Source organism: Mus musculus, chromosome 14, assembly GCF_000001635.26.
Source record: "Mus musculus strain C57BL/6J chromosome 14, GRCm38.p6 C57BL/6J".
Taxonomy (NCBI): domain Eukaryota; kingdom Metazoa; phylum Chordata; class Mammalia; order Rodentia; family Muridae; genus Mus; species Mus musculus.
In genome coordinates, this window is record NC_000080.6 from 57,475,247 (window position 1) to 57,489,894 (window position 14,648).

General features: G+C 39.1%; 1 protein-coding gene across 8 annotated transcripts in view; it reads left to right on the forward strand.

Annotated features, from left to right (window-relative positions):
- Window positions 1-14,648, forward strand: part of Ift88 (intraflagellar transport 88) — a 93,873-nt gene that overhangs the window by 51,183 nt on the left and 28,042 nt on the right. For 6 of the 8 annotated variants that reach the window (XR_003950838.1, XM_006518810.4, XM_011245008.3 and 3 more), the window contains 7 exons: window positions 797-883; window positions 2,645-2,831; window positions 4,651-4,759; window positions 5,411-5,561; window positions 6,150-6,265; window positions 12,326-12,378; window positions 13,646-13,711. Coding sequence is in view for 5 of the 8 variants with exons in the window: in XM_006518810.4 (XP_006518873.1) it covers window positions 797-883; window positions 2,645-2,831; window positions 4,651-4,759; window positions 5,411-5,561; window positions 6,150-6,265; window positions 12,326-12,378; window positions 13,646-13,711 (769 nt within the window). In the remaining 3 variants the exon portion in view is untranslated. The remainder of the gene's footprint in view (window positions 1-796; window positions 884-2,644; window positions 2,832-4,650; window positions 4,760-5,410; window positions 5,562-6,149; window positions 6,266-12,325; window positions 12,379-13,645; window positions 13,712-14,648) is intronic. The other 2 variants (XR_383157.4, XR_003950839.1) reach the window with 1 other exon arrangement.

Sequence of the window (14,648 nt, forward strand, 5' to 3'; positions counted from 1 at the left end):
ATCAGACTTGGCAGGTGCCCAAGCGTGTACTTTCTCAGGACTTGAAGATGAAGTTATATTTATCTACTTTAGATAGTATTTTGGTACCATTCCCAGAATTATTGTCTGTTACTGATTTTGAAAGCTGTTGAGCCACCCATTTTTCTTCTCTCTTAGCACCCCAGTTACATGTAAAGAAGCCCCATCCCTGTGTTTGCCTCTCTTTTGTGTTCATTTTAAAGAACATCTTTCTTTAAATATATGCATCCTTTAGCTGTATCTTATTCAGAATGTTTTGTGGGATCTTGGTCCTCAAACTCTCCAGCGCCTTCCAAGTTGTTTATAGTGTTTTATGTAAATTTTCTGGTTGTTCTCTATTGGAAAATAGTCCGTAGATTGGTGTGTAATAGCTGCAACCAGAAGCCCCAGCATATTCTGTCAGGAGGAAATTGGACTGTGCCAGGTAAAAGGTATGAGGTCCTCATCCCAGCCATTGTGCAGGACGAATAGGAAACTTCCCTGACTCACAGGGTTCAGGGTCCACAGCTGGCCTTTCCCGGTCATCTGTCCTTTCTTCAGCTCTGTCTAATCCTCTGTTAAATCCATCTGTGTGCTCTTAAATTCAGTTCTTATTTCTTGTTATAGAATGTCTACCTTTTCTGTTTAGTGAGATCTTATCTTAAATGAAGTTCTTCTTGAATTTACTGTTGTTCCCTCCTATGCCCTCTGTCTTCCACTCCACACAGACCCTTCCCCAGCCACACCTTTGCATTCTACTGTATGGCAGTGGTAGTAACTTCAGACAATCTGTTTCTAGGCTGTAGACACATTGAAAATGTTTGAGAAGAAGGACAGTAGAGTGAAGAGTGCAGCTGCGACCAACCTCTCGTTCCTGTATTATCTGGTAGGTTTTGGTTTTTACAGCTAAGGGTTGTTCATATGATAGTTTTGCATTACTAAATCTGCCTAAGAAAAGGCCTCCAAAGAAGATTGGTGCAAACTGTAAGTGGACTGAGGTGCACCAACGGCCTGACTGACAGTGCTGAAGGGGCTGAAGAAGACTGTCCCTTTAAAAATGAGGGGAGACTGGTAGTGAGGAAGGCACCAGAGAATGACGGACTGACTGCTGCAAGCTGAACTAGAGACATTCGACCTATCATGTTAGTGACAAAGGAAGTGCTGTCGACTTAGAGCTGCACAGCACCATCTGTAACACGAATTCATTGAGTGCCTACTAGATGTCAATCACTGGGATTCCTGAAAGTAGGTGGGTGCCACATATGCCAGTTGCCTTCCAACTACAGACTTGATTTGCCCCTTAGTCTCAGATAGTAGCTCCTTCCCACCTCTGTGGTCTCCACCGAGTTCCCCACCCCTGAAGCCCTCTCAGCAGCCCTCTTCTGAGTTCTGTTTATTGTCCAGAAGACAACGCTATACATTTTAGTTTTGTTCTCAGCTGCATTCTACTTGGTGGTACCAATTTCTGTGTAATTTGTGGTTTGGAGTGCACATAAAGACTCAGACATGAATGTCCACAGCAGCATTGTTCATAACAACCAAAAGGAGAATGTAAGCAGCCTGAGGATGCACCAGCAACAAGGGGGAAACCAGATATGGTATATCCATCCACTGGACCTTAGTCAGCCATTAGAAGCAACAGATTGTTAATACATGGTACCATACAAACACGCCAAGTAGAAGTGGCCCTACTCGGGCTGGTGAGATGGCTCAGTGGGTTAGAGCACCCGACTGCTCTTCCGAAGGTCCAGAGTTCAAATCCCAGCAACCACATGGTGGCTAACAACCATCCGTAACAAGATCTGACTCCCTCTTCTGGAGTGTCTGAAGACAGCTACAGTGTACTTACATATAATAAAAATAAATAAATCTTTAAAAAAAAAAAAAAAAAAAAAAAAGATTTACTTATTAAAAAAAAAAAAAAAAAAAAAAGAAGTGGCCCTACTCAAAGATCCCACTTAACATCCAGTGTCCAGGATAGGAAGGGAAATAGAAAGAATACAGAAATCCAGAAACGGGAGAAGAGAGAGGAGAGTGTTGCTGCTAATGGACACAGGGTTTCTGTGCAGAGGAAGAAAGTGTCCAGGAGGGAGGCAATAGTGGTAACTGCCCAATGCCGGGGAGCATTTGTCATTGAGTTGGGCATTTTAAAGGGGTTCTCAGTTTCACCGAGCTGACCTGGCCCTGCCCTAATGAAATAAGGCCTCCACAGGCCTCATGTGAACGATAAGGTCCCTATCAAGCTTCTGGCTGAGAGAGAAAGAGAAGGCAGTACATAGGCGTAAGTGCAGGCTCCTAGTGGGTGAGGCAGCAAGGTGCAAAGCAGGGGACAGCTGAGGCCCTTCCAGCTATTTCAGTGCTTCAGGTGGGAAGGCAGTACACAGCAAATGAGGACACGGGTAGGGCGTGGAACATGGAACCACCTACATATAAATGCTGTTGTTATCAAACCATGAGACTAGGAAAGCCAGCCATGAGAAGCTTGGCTGTTTGAACTTGACAGCTACACATAGCCTGGGAAAACCAAGATATTTAAAATATTTGTTTTGCTCATCATTGTTTATCATCTCAGAAAGTCATTTCAGTAATCTCTGAACATTCTGAAGAGACCTGAAGAAATGAAGTCTATCTTTTATACTTCATTTAGGAAAACGAATTTGCCCAAGCCAGCAGCTATGCAGATTTAGCTGTGAACTCGGATAGATATAACCCGTCAGCTCTCACTAATAAAGGGAACACAGTTTTTGCAAATGGTGATTATGAGAAGGCAGCTGAGTTCTATAAAGAGGCCCTGAGAAACGACTCTTCCTGTACTGAAGCACTGTATAACATTGGTAAGTTCAACATGGCAGAGTGCATTAAGGAATTGCCAGCCTTCTTTTAAAAGTAACAGATATTCTAAATGGAGTTGATAATTCACAAGCCATGCTATGTAAAATTTGGGTCAGTGTTATGTTGCTCTCCAAGAAGACTTTTCTAATGTCTATATCTATCACAGTTAGAACACTATGTCCCCAAGCTTCTGATTATATGGGATGATGCTTTTAAACTTTTCCCAAATAGGTAGAAGGAAAAAAAATCCATCTTTCTTTTTAATTAAAAAAAAAAAGTCAAATATACTAAGTGTTTAGTGCCACAGTTTGACACATTTTAACAATGCCAAATATGTCTCATAATTTTTTTTCTGTTTTATGCCTGTGGGTGTTTTGCCTGCATGCCTGTCTGTGCAACACGTGTGTGGTTGGAACACACAGAGGCCAGAGCAAGGTGTCAGATCCCCTGGAACTGGAATTATAGATGTTTGTGAGCCACCATGTGGGTACTAGGAACCAAGCCTGGGTCCTCTGGAAGATCAGCCAGTGCTCCTAACTGCTGAGCCACTTCTCCAGCCTCTCAGATTCATTTGTATTGTCTGCACCATTGCAAGCCACAAAGGCCCTTCCCCACCTCTTCCTCCTCCTGTCCTTCAGGTTGCCAGATATGGGCACTATTGCTTCCAAGCTGTTCCAAACAAATACATGGCTTTAATACTGACCTCGTTTCTTTAGTACTGATGTTTCTTTTAAATTATGCTTCTCTGTGCATGTGTTGTTGCTTGATTATGAATTTTGTTTGTGTTTTTTGCTTGTTTCTTGTCTTTTTTATGTTGTTACTTTTCTTTGGATGTCTGGTCTTATAAACTATTTCCTGGTGTTTAGCAATTTGCAGGTAAAAGCTAGGGGAGAGGGTGCTGGGCAGATGGCTGCTGCCACACAAGCAAGAGAACCTGAGTTCTGATCCCCAGCGCCTACTTAAAGAGCCTATAAGCCCTTTGATTGGTAGGCACAAAAAGGCAGAAAGGGAGAAAGGCCCACCGCCAAGCCTTGAGATGAGGTGTAATTGAGGCACCTTTCGAGAGATGGCAAGAAGGAACGGAGCGTGTGACATCTGAGGTCTGCAAAGGGTTTTACTGGCATATGAAAGAGAAGGGCACAGGCCTTCCTAGAAAGCTTAACTGCCTATTTACATGCTGATTTTTTTTTTTTGCTTTATAAATTCTAGATATTTTTAGATTCTTACAGCTTTATTTTTTCTGTGTAATTTAAAAGTAAATTTTTAATTTTTAAAACATTTTATTAGTAAGTATTAATCATATATAATAGGTTTTATTATGACATTTGCATGAACATAATGTATTTCTATCATATTTACCTCCTCAGTCCCATCCGACTCTCTTATGTCCCCACTCCCCTGGTCCCTTTCCCCTTCCTAACTCCCCTCGCTTCTGCTATTACGTCTTTTGAACTTTTTTGTAATGAAATAAGGACCTGCGTTTGTTCTCAACATGAGCAGTCAATCAAGTGTCACATTTATCCTTTCATCTCCATTAACGTTAAATGTCTATTTATTATGTTTATAGCTGGATTCATATCTGAAGTATTTATTCCACTTTTGAGTCCACTGGCTGGTTCCCCCGCCGCACACACTTGAAAGCTCACTGGGGCTGTCGGTAGCTATCTGCTAGGAGAAATCTCACCTCCTCTTGTTTTTTTTTAAATCCTCAGTTCACTTTCATTTTCTCTTGGGGATAAATATCTGCATATATTTACATATTGATCCAGTCACTTTGAGTACAATTCTGCCAGTAGTGCTGCTGCTTTCTTTCTTTCCAAGGCCTCACCTATAAGAAGCTGAACCGTCTGGATGAAGCCCTGGACTCCTTCCTGAAACTGCACGCGATCCTTCGGAACAGCGCTCAAGTTCTTTGCCAGATAGCAAACATGTATCTCACTTGAAAGCTTAAGGACGTTATTAATTCCTCAGTTGGAAATTGAACATTAATTATTAAGTAATATTAACCATGGAGATAATTGAGGATAACTTAACGGATTAAACTGCTATAAGTAGTTCATTTGGTAAAAGATCATTTGAATCCCAAGAGGAATTTGTTAAAATTTAAAACTTAAAAAATGAAAAACTTTTAAAAATTAAAAAAATTAGTTAGTTGTTAATTTTTTAAAAAGATAATTGAAGGAATTGAGGACATTTTGAGTAAACATAGCTCTGATTGAAAGTCAACTAAATACTTTAGCCTCGTATTAACTCTGACTCCTGTAGGATAGTGAGGACTAATTAGGGTTGTTGCCTTTGGGTGTATAGGAATAGTGAATATAGCTCTCTGAAAACTCTAATCCTCACAGTCCTTCAGTGCCGTGGCCGGCACTCGTGGGGCTGTGTGCTGTGTGTGGTGAGAGCCTGCGCTTGGATCTCTGTGCATGCGCAGTATGGAGCACTGCTGTCACTTCAGCTGTTGTAACACTCAGCTTTCTTAAGTTTCCCCACTCACTGTTAGAAAAGCAGGCACGAGTTATGTTTTTAATGCCTCTTACTATATTGGAAAAGCACTTTGATTTCTTAACTGACATTGTCCAAGATATGAGTTAATGGAAGATCCCAATCAAGCTATTGAATGGCTGATGCAGTTGATCAGCGTTGTTCCAACTGATTCCCAAGCTCTGTCTAAACTGGGAGAGTTATACGATAGTGAGGGAGACAAGTCCCAGGCATTCCAATATTACTATGAGGTAGGCGTGCTGTCTCATGTGCCTTTCGATTTCTGACATTGTACAGGTTTTAAAGGAACAGGCCCTAACACTTTAGAAAAGCGTATTAGTCTAAAACTAATAATGATTTAGTTAAAACAAAACATTCTTAAACTATAGTTTGGTTCATTTTAATGAAAATGAAAAATACTAACTCATTTTAAGAGTTATTTATTTATGTATATGAGTGCTCTATTTGCATATTCCTGCATGACAGAAGAGGACATCAGATCCCATTACAGACAGTTGCTGGGAATTGAACTTGGGTCCTCTGGAAGAGCAGCCAGTGCTCTTAATTGCTGAACCATCTCTCCAGCCCCTAACTCATTTTCTTCAACCATGATTTGCATCACCTGATTCTTTTAAATATTTTCTATGACTCAGAGCAAAAATAACTGAAAACTGTCAAGTATACCTAAGTTTTTTAAGTCTTGTATAGTTTTAAAACTCGTAAAATTCTTTTACTAGCTCATACTTTTTATAAGTAAGTCCACCTAATAGATAAATTAATTAGGAGTGTATTCTGTATTGCTACTGAAGCTGAATTGCTGACTTCTTTATTTTCTGTAGTCATACAGGTATTTCCCTTCTAACATTGAAGTCATTGAATGGCTTGGAGCTTATTACATTGATACACAGTTCTGCGAGAAAGCCATTCAGTACTTTGAAAGAGCTTCCCTTATACAGTAAGTAGTTAATATCTTACATTAATACTATTTTAAAAAATACTATTTTTATCCCTAAAAATTAGTGTCTGGTAAGCCTAATAGAGTCATAAAAATATCTTAATGAATTATTTTCATTTTCTTGTATTTTGTTCATTCTTCTTTGTCTCTATTGTGGCTATATTTTCTGTTGCATAGGAATTTTAAATACCTTTTATAATATACTTTATCTGTTTTCCTTGTTCATACCTCAGTGAGGAAATAGAATTTATTTACAAATCAGAAAGTGACTTTTTCAGTCGGGACAATTTTATTGCTGAAAGAGTCTTAATAGAAGGAAGTTGTGTTGGTTTCAATTTACAATTGTTGTACATTGAACATTAAAAATTAAACTTTTAAAATTTAAGTGTTTTAATATTTTTAAGTTCACAATGGATGTTTTTCACATATCTGATTCAAACATAAATGAATGCATGATATCCTTTGTCTTCAGCCATATTAAATTATGAGATGAACTGTAACTTAAAATCATTGGGAGGATAGCAGAAGGCCCAGAGATTTAAGTAATCTTTGTGTAGAATTTACATTTGGCAATTACTTTTTATTACATTGGTTTCATATAACTATATGTTTTTGATAACTATAAAACTAATTACCAATAATAGAATAATAATTTTAGTTCAGTAACATCTTTATGATTTAAGTTACACTTATTATACTTAATCGTACCTTAGCCTAGCCATTAGACCATTCCTCAGTAAGGCACGCTCCACATGGTTCCATCCTTCACTCTGATTTTTATGTATCCTATAAAAATGGTGTCATAGTCATCCCCAGATGGGTATAGTGGCTCAGGCGTGTGATCCCACCATTCAAGAGACTAAGGCAAGAGGATTTTCCATGAGTTTGAGGCTAGCCTATACTAAAGAGTGAGATCCTATTTCAAAACCAGAACCAAGAGGCCAGCAAGATGATGACTCAGCAGGTAAGAAGTATTTGTCCGCAAGGCTGACACTTGAAGGCAATCCCTAGGCCCCACAGACACACACACACACAAAATAGACAGGTAGAAAGATAGGTAGATAAATAAATAAATAAATGTAATTTTAAAACAAACAATAATGAGGTTAACTTCCTTAGTGTCATAAGGTAAATATACTTTAGATTAAATTGGCTTAATTAAACAAAGAGTCTATTTTCTTAAAATTTTTCTAATTTTCTATTTTTTATAAACTAACTTCCAAAGCTAAAAGGCAAAGTGTGGCAAGCCACTCTTCATCCAGTCCATCTCCTGCCCATCTCCTCAGTACTCCAGCCTCACCACGCTGGCTGCACTAACTCCACTGAGCCTCAGCTCTTCCATGCTAACCACATTAGCATCAGTAAACCCTCTTCCATCGGTAGCTGTCCAAACATAACTTCTCTCTGAGATATGCTCCCTGCTTAAATAGTGGGCCTCCCTGGTGAGACTGAAACCTTCAGTCCCCTACCCCGTTTTTTTCTCTTTCAATCCCAGCCTCCTCCTGGCTTCAGATCTGAATACAGCCTTTCTGGAATATCTGTCTAATTGGTCATGTCTCTTCCCTTTCTTAATGGTATACTCAGTTCCATTTTCTCTCTTCTCTTGCTGCCCTGCCTGTTCTCCCAAGTTTTATTCTTAGATTAATATAACCTTTTTTTTAAAGGTTTTCTTTTTTTTAATTCTTTATTACATATTTTCCTCAATTACATTTCCAATGCTATCCCAAAAGTCCCCCATACCCTCCCCCCCCCAATATAACCATTTTTTTCCATTGGAAATAACTTTCGTGGCCTGGTAAATGGATGCCATATAAATGTGTGCTGTCTGAGCACTAGCCTTGTCTTCAGTGTCTCCCTGTCTCCTCATCCTCCTCAGAGCTCTATAGTTCCTCTCTGTTTATGCTTCAGTTTTCCTGAAGATGAGGCTCTTTCATGCAGAGTCCCTTATGCTTCTCTCCCTAGCTTTCTCTGCATTTACTTTCATTTGCTTCTGTCCTTATTTTCTTTAGTTGACAGAGGCATTTAGTGTACAAAAATTACATTTCCTGTATAATTTTAATCATGTACTTTCTGTACTGTATACTGTAATTTCCTTTCTGGTATGCTAAATCATGTAAAATACGTTTTTATTTTCAACTGATACGTAACAGTTGTAGTTATATGTGCTTAGTACTTATTGTTATATAAAACCTGCCTCTACCATAAGAATATAAACTTTTATGGAGTGGGAATATTGATTCTTCTGTCACATAGATCCTTACACAGTACAGACAGTTGGCAAGTGGTTTAATTCAGTTTAATTTTTTGTAATATTTATAATAGGAAGGTCTCTCCTGGTTGTATTGCTTGTATTTTTGAGATTCTTAGTAATTTAGTATGTTTCTAATTGATTTAAGCCTATAGTTTTGTTTTATTTTTCTATATCTATAAATTACATTTTAAAATATTAAGAACTACTACCCCAAGCTGAGTATAGTTGCTCATGTCTGTAATCCAGTGCCTGGGAGCTAAAGCAGGAGATTTTCTATGAGTTCAAAGCCAGCCTCCTGGGATATAGTGTGAAAACCTATTTCAGAAAAGAACAGAAAGAAAAGGAATTCTACTCCTATTGGTCCATTGTTAATCAATCCTATTATTTAATAGTTTTAGAGATTGCTATTTAATATGCTCATCATGGCTAGTATCATAAAGCACCATCAGAGGGCCAGTATATGTGTTATGGGAGGGAGCTCCAAAAGAGAGAGAAGGGAGCAGAGAGACTACTGAAACACATTGTGGCCAGCATTTCCTACATTTGAGGAAAGTTTGTGGATTTGTGAGTCTACAGAGCTCAGTGAACTGTAAGTGGGAAAAACCCAAGAGAGTCCCAGGGAGACACTCTAGCCACACTACTGAGGAAGTCGTGAGAGCATCGAGGTATGTCGTCATGTACAAAGCATGCTGGGTAAGATTAAGCAGAGTCCTCAACAGAAACCTTGAAGGCTGGAAGACAGTAGATGGTATATTAAAGTCTTGAAATCTCTGATCATAAAAATGATCTTACATGCCGGGCGTGGTGGCACACGTCTTTAATCCCAGCACTTGGGAGGCAGAGGCAGGTGGATTTCTGAGTTCGAGGTCAGCCTGGTCTACAAAGTAAGTTCCAGGATAGCCAGGGCTATACAGAGAAACCCTGTCTCAAAAAACCAATAATAATAATAATAATAATAATAATAATTAAAAAATTATCTTACATATCAAAATTTGATTAATATATGCACAAAATTGAAATACAATAAATGAACTCAAGAAAGTTGTAGTATGGGAAAATCACATGAAAATCCTTTTGTATTTCTGTAGACTTGAATAAATAAACAATTCAAAAAGACAACTATGAAATTGGTATAGGTAATACCATTCATAATAGCATTGAAAAGCATAAGTAATAAGAATTCTTTAAATCATGTAGCTAAAAAGCATGCACTTAAAGCTGTGAATCACTCTTGAAAGAAATTAAGGACATAAAAAAGTAGAAAGACACCAAACACATGGATTGGAAGACCAGTGTTGTTAACAGAACAGAGTGACCTTACGGTCAAGGCTCTCTCTATCAGATTCTCCATAGGATTTTTATAGACATAGGAAATCCACCCTGATAATCATAAAGAATCTCGAGAGATTCCAAATAGTCAATCCAAAAAGGAACAAAGTTAGAAAACTCCTATTTTCAATATGTGCTTGCTTATGTCATAATAAAATAGTGTGGTACTAAAGGGGGCTGGAAAGACAGATGAAAGAACCCAAAATTAGCTCTCTCATACACGGGAAGGTGATGTCTTTTTTTAAATTATTTGTTTATTTTATGTATATAAGTATACTGTACTGTCTTCAGACACACCAGAAGAGAACATCAGATCCCACTGAGGTGAGCCACCATGTGGTTGCTGGGAATTGAACTCAGGACCTCTGGAAGAGCAGTCAGTGCTCTTAACCACTGAGCCATCTCTCCAGCCCCGGAAGGTGATGTCCTACAAAGGCATCGTACCATGCAATGCAGAAAGGACAGCCTTTTCAACTAAAAACAAACTAGATATTTACATGGCAGAAAAAGTAAAGTTTGAAACCAACTGGTGGTATACACCAATGATCTCAGTACTCTGGGGCTGAGGCAGGATTGAGAGTTCAAGGCTAGGCTGGGCTACAAATTAGTCCTTCATCTCAAAAACAACAACCACCAAAAAAAAAAAAAAAAAGAAAAAAAAAAAAGAAAAAAAATGAACCTTTAGCTTATCCCATAAACAAAAATGAACTTAAAGTGGATTAAAGGCCAAATAAATGTAAGACTAATTATAAAACACAAAATTCTTGGTAAAAAATGTTTATCCCAGTGAATGTAGCAAAGCTCTTAGAAATGACATCAAAACACAGAAATAGACAATTAGATTTCAACAAAATTTCAATCTTCTGCTTATCAAATGAAACAAGAGTACAAAAGCAATCCACAGAGTAAGCCATTATATAGGTACATTTCATAAAGGGCTTCTGCAACTCAACAGTAACAAAAGTCTGCAAGTTTTTGAGGACCTTTTCTTCAAAGATAGTCTACAGGCTGCTGATCAGCATATGCACGGATTCTTACCTCCATCCCACTGCAGAGTGCACGTCATGGCATGCACACGTGGGCAGCAGGTTGGACTTAGTGAGCTATTTAGACAGAAGATAGGAGTTGGGAGTGGGATGTGTTAGTAGGGGCCTAGGAAATTTGGAAGGGACTGTATAGATAAGATTATCATATTCCATTGTTTACATGCTTGAAATTCTCAAAGAATTAAAAAATAATGAGGGTGACAAGGTCTCACTATGTAGCCCTGGTTGTCTTAAAGCTCTGGGTACAGGGGGACAGGGTAACAAGTGTCAAGGAGGATGTGGAAAAACAAAGTTTTTGCAGATTGCTAATGAAAAGGCAAAATGTTATGTCATGTAAATAATTTACAGGGGGCTGGTGAGATGGCTCAGTGGGTAAGAGCACCCGACTGCTCTTCCGAAGGTCCGGAGTTCAAATCCTAGCAACCACATGGTGGCTCACAACCATCCGTAACAAGATCTGACTCCCTCTTCTGGAGTGTCTGAAGACATCTACAGTGTACTTACATATAATAAATAAATGAATCTTTAAAAAAAAATAATTTACAAATACTCAAAAAGAAACATTAGACTCACCGTAGGCCCTAGCAGTGTGGTACTCACCATGGGACCTAGCTTTGTTGCTCCTAGATAGGCATCTAAAGGAAGCAGAAGTGGGTGCTTATTCCATCACTAGAGCTAAGAGCTGTGGAAGTCAGATGGTAGTTACAGTATGAAGAGGGGGGATGATGCTGGTCCTCAGGACAAAGATAAACCCCGTGTGGTAGCACAGTGCTGAGAGTCGGGTTTTAGGAGCTGGCATAACAGTAGTGAAAGGACATCAGAGGCTGGGATGGCCTCTGACAAAGGGAGTGTGTGGGACCCAGAGTCTAGTTCCTGCCTGGATTTGTGGAAGCTGAAGGTTTGATAGTGTGTAGTGGATGAGGACTGGAGAGGCAGAGAGGGACTGGAAGGTATATAAACTGGGTTAGAATCTGGGTATAGCATGTAGGTGAGAAGGTGACAGGTGTCAGGAAGAAAGTATATAGTTGATACATATTTTATTTAGATTGCAGTGGGTAGGGGTGTGGACAGTGTGTTTAAAATTAATAATTTGCCACATAGCAGTGCTGAGATTGAGGCCCAGCTCTGGCCAATCCCAAAGCTGGTAGGCTTGACATCAAACTAGGTTGGCATTGGAAGGCTGTCTGAAAGCCACTAGCTAAGTAGAGGGAGATTTGAAGGGCAGAGGAGAATTAACCAAGTCCCTAGGCTGCTCCTAGGGTGAGGCTGGTGTTGGTGTTTTTTAGGTTCTAAATATGTGAGCCTGTATATTATTAATACAGATTAAATAAACTAAAGACCAGAAGGAAATAGAGATAGAAAGCTTAATGAATGTTTCACAGTCTCATTGTTTTCGTTCTGTCTCTAATTTCCACTCATTTCCTGCTCTTATAGACCCACACAAGTGAAGTGGCAGCTGATGGTAGCTAGCTGCTTTAGAAGAAGTGGTAAGTGTTTTGACTTTTTTCATTTCTTATTTAGTTTGTGTCTATTCTTTTGGGTAGTTATGAATATAATCGTGTCCCGGTTGAATGTTTGTTATTTAATATTAGCTTTCTAAATAACTACACATAATTGAACCATATCATGTAAAAAAAAAACCGTAATTACTACATACAGAAAAAGTCATGCTTACAAAGTGGGCGTGTGTTGGTTTTGTTTGGAGCAAGGGCAGGGGTTGGCACTGGATTTGACTTTAAAAGCAAGCCTTCAAGGTGGGACTAATCATGTATTCCAGTTGAAAAATGCCCCTAAAAACAGGTTGTTTTTTCAAAGTTAACCACAAAATAATCTTTTTATATTAGTTTCTATTTCCATTTTGAGCCTGAGTGACTCTTAATTCAGAGCTGGGACAGTGGGAACTATGTATAATTACAACAAAGATCACTATGTGCAGAGGTTTATGTTTCTGTCCTAACGGGGCCTATAGCTTAGAATGCCAGAGCTCCAACTAGGAGGTCCGTGTGAAGAAGTTTATAGCACGCCCCACAGACAGGAAAAGTCAGCCGCCATCCCCCCACCCACACCCCAGAAGCACAGGCTGAGGCTCTCACTGTCACCTGCATGTGGGAGCTTTTCTGATCCCTGTCAGTGTCTTCAGAGTGGCCCGGATATACATTACACACTTAGTGCGGTCCTAAACCAGGTGCTGGAGGGTTCTCTCTCTTACACTGCCATGGCTCCTGTTAGATGGACAGTGTGACTGTGAGGTGCACACTCATTTGTGCAGGACCACTGAGCCACATCTCAAGCTCTGAATGGATCTTAAAGGTAGCCACTGAATTATTTCTATTGAAAGACTAAATTTCAACCATTCCTACTCTAGTCTTTTTCAATTTTGTTTGTTGGTTGGTTGGTTGGTTGGTTGGTTGGTTAGTTGGTTGGTTGGTTGGTTGAGCCTAGTCTTACTGTGTAACCCTGGCTGGCCTGGCCCTCACTGTGTCGTCAGGCTGGCCTCTCCTCAGCAGCAGTCCTCCATCTGCTTCCATCCGCTGACACAGACATGAAACATCACACTCACAGTATATGGATATTTTCCCCCAGAAATTATTCAAGAATGACACATGCTTGCTTCTGGCAAACATGAATACCTTCTACTAACCCATTAAAGTATGCCAATGCCTTGGATTAGAATCAAAATTTTTATTAAATTTAATAAGATTTCTATAACTCTATATAGCTAGCTACTATATTTTCCTCTTTCTTTATTTACAGGTAACTACCAAAAGGCATTAGATACTTATAAAGAGATTCACAGGAAATTTCCGGAGAATGTTGAATGTAAGTGGCCTTTCATTTTATACTTTGAAGGCAGGAGCACGTTCTGTGCTCTGATAGATAATTAAGTTTGCTGTGGTAATTGTGTGTAAGTGATGCCTCAGCTGTGACACAGATGTTTAAAGCTTTGATTTGCTCAGAGAGTTTGACTCCATAGTATGCATTTTATAGAATTTAGTTGTTATGGGTTTAAGTATAATAACTCATTCTATTTATTATTAAACAAATCTATATCTGAAGCTTTTATGACAAGGTTTAAGAACAAATTTGGGGGAAAATAGCTGTAGCACCACTGGTAGAATGCTTGCCTGGCATGAACTAAAATCAGATGTGCTGACACATGCCTGGAGTCTTAGTGCTGAGGAGGTAAAGGCAGGAGGGTTAGAAGTTCAAGTTCAAGGTCCTCCTCAGTTACCTGAGTTCATATAAACAGTGATGCTTTATAGGGAAGGCATTTGTAGGATTTTTATTGGAGTATGTATATACAATGTGTGGATAGGCACACTCATGCCACAGTGCACATGTGCAGACCATCCATGTATCCCTTCTTGTTGTACTGTGGATTTGAAGCCATTCACAGTGATAATGAAAGTATTATAGCAGGAACTACAAAAGCTAGTCTAAGAAAAATAGAAAATACCCGCCTTCATCCACTGCACCTCACCACCAAACTGTCAGTTTCATCCTGAGTTGACTTGGAGAAAAGCAGAAAGTCATCGTCAGCTTAGAATTTTTACCACTTTTGTTAAAAAGTGAAGAGCAATTCCTTGAGAAGAAATCTCTTCATTCATGGTGAAGATAGTCATTGAGAGGTGTGGGAGGTGTTGAGAACAACGCTGTAGCAGAGAGAACATCTTTGAAAAGTCTTTTTCATTTTGTCCTCAAAAATAATAAACACATGCAACGCATTACAGTAAAAACACTTGTTTCCTGAGCCCAG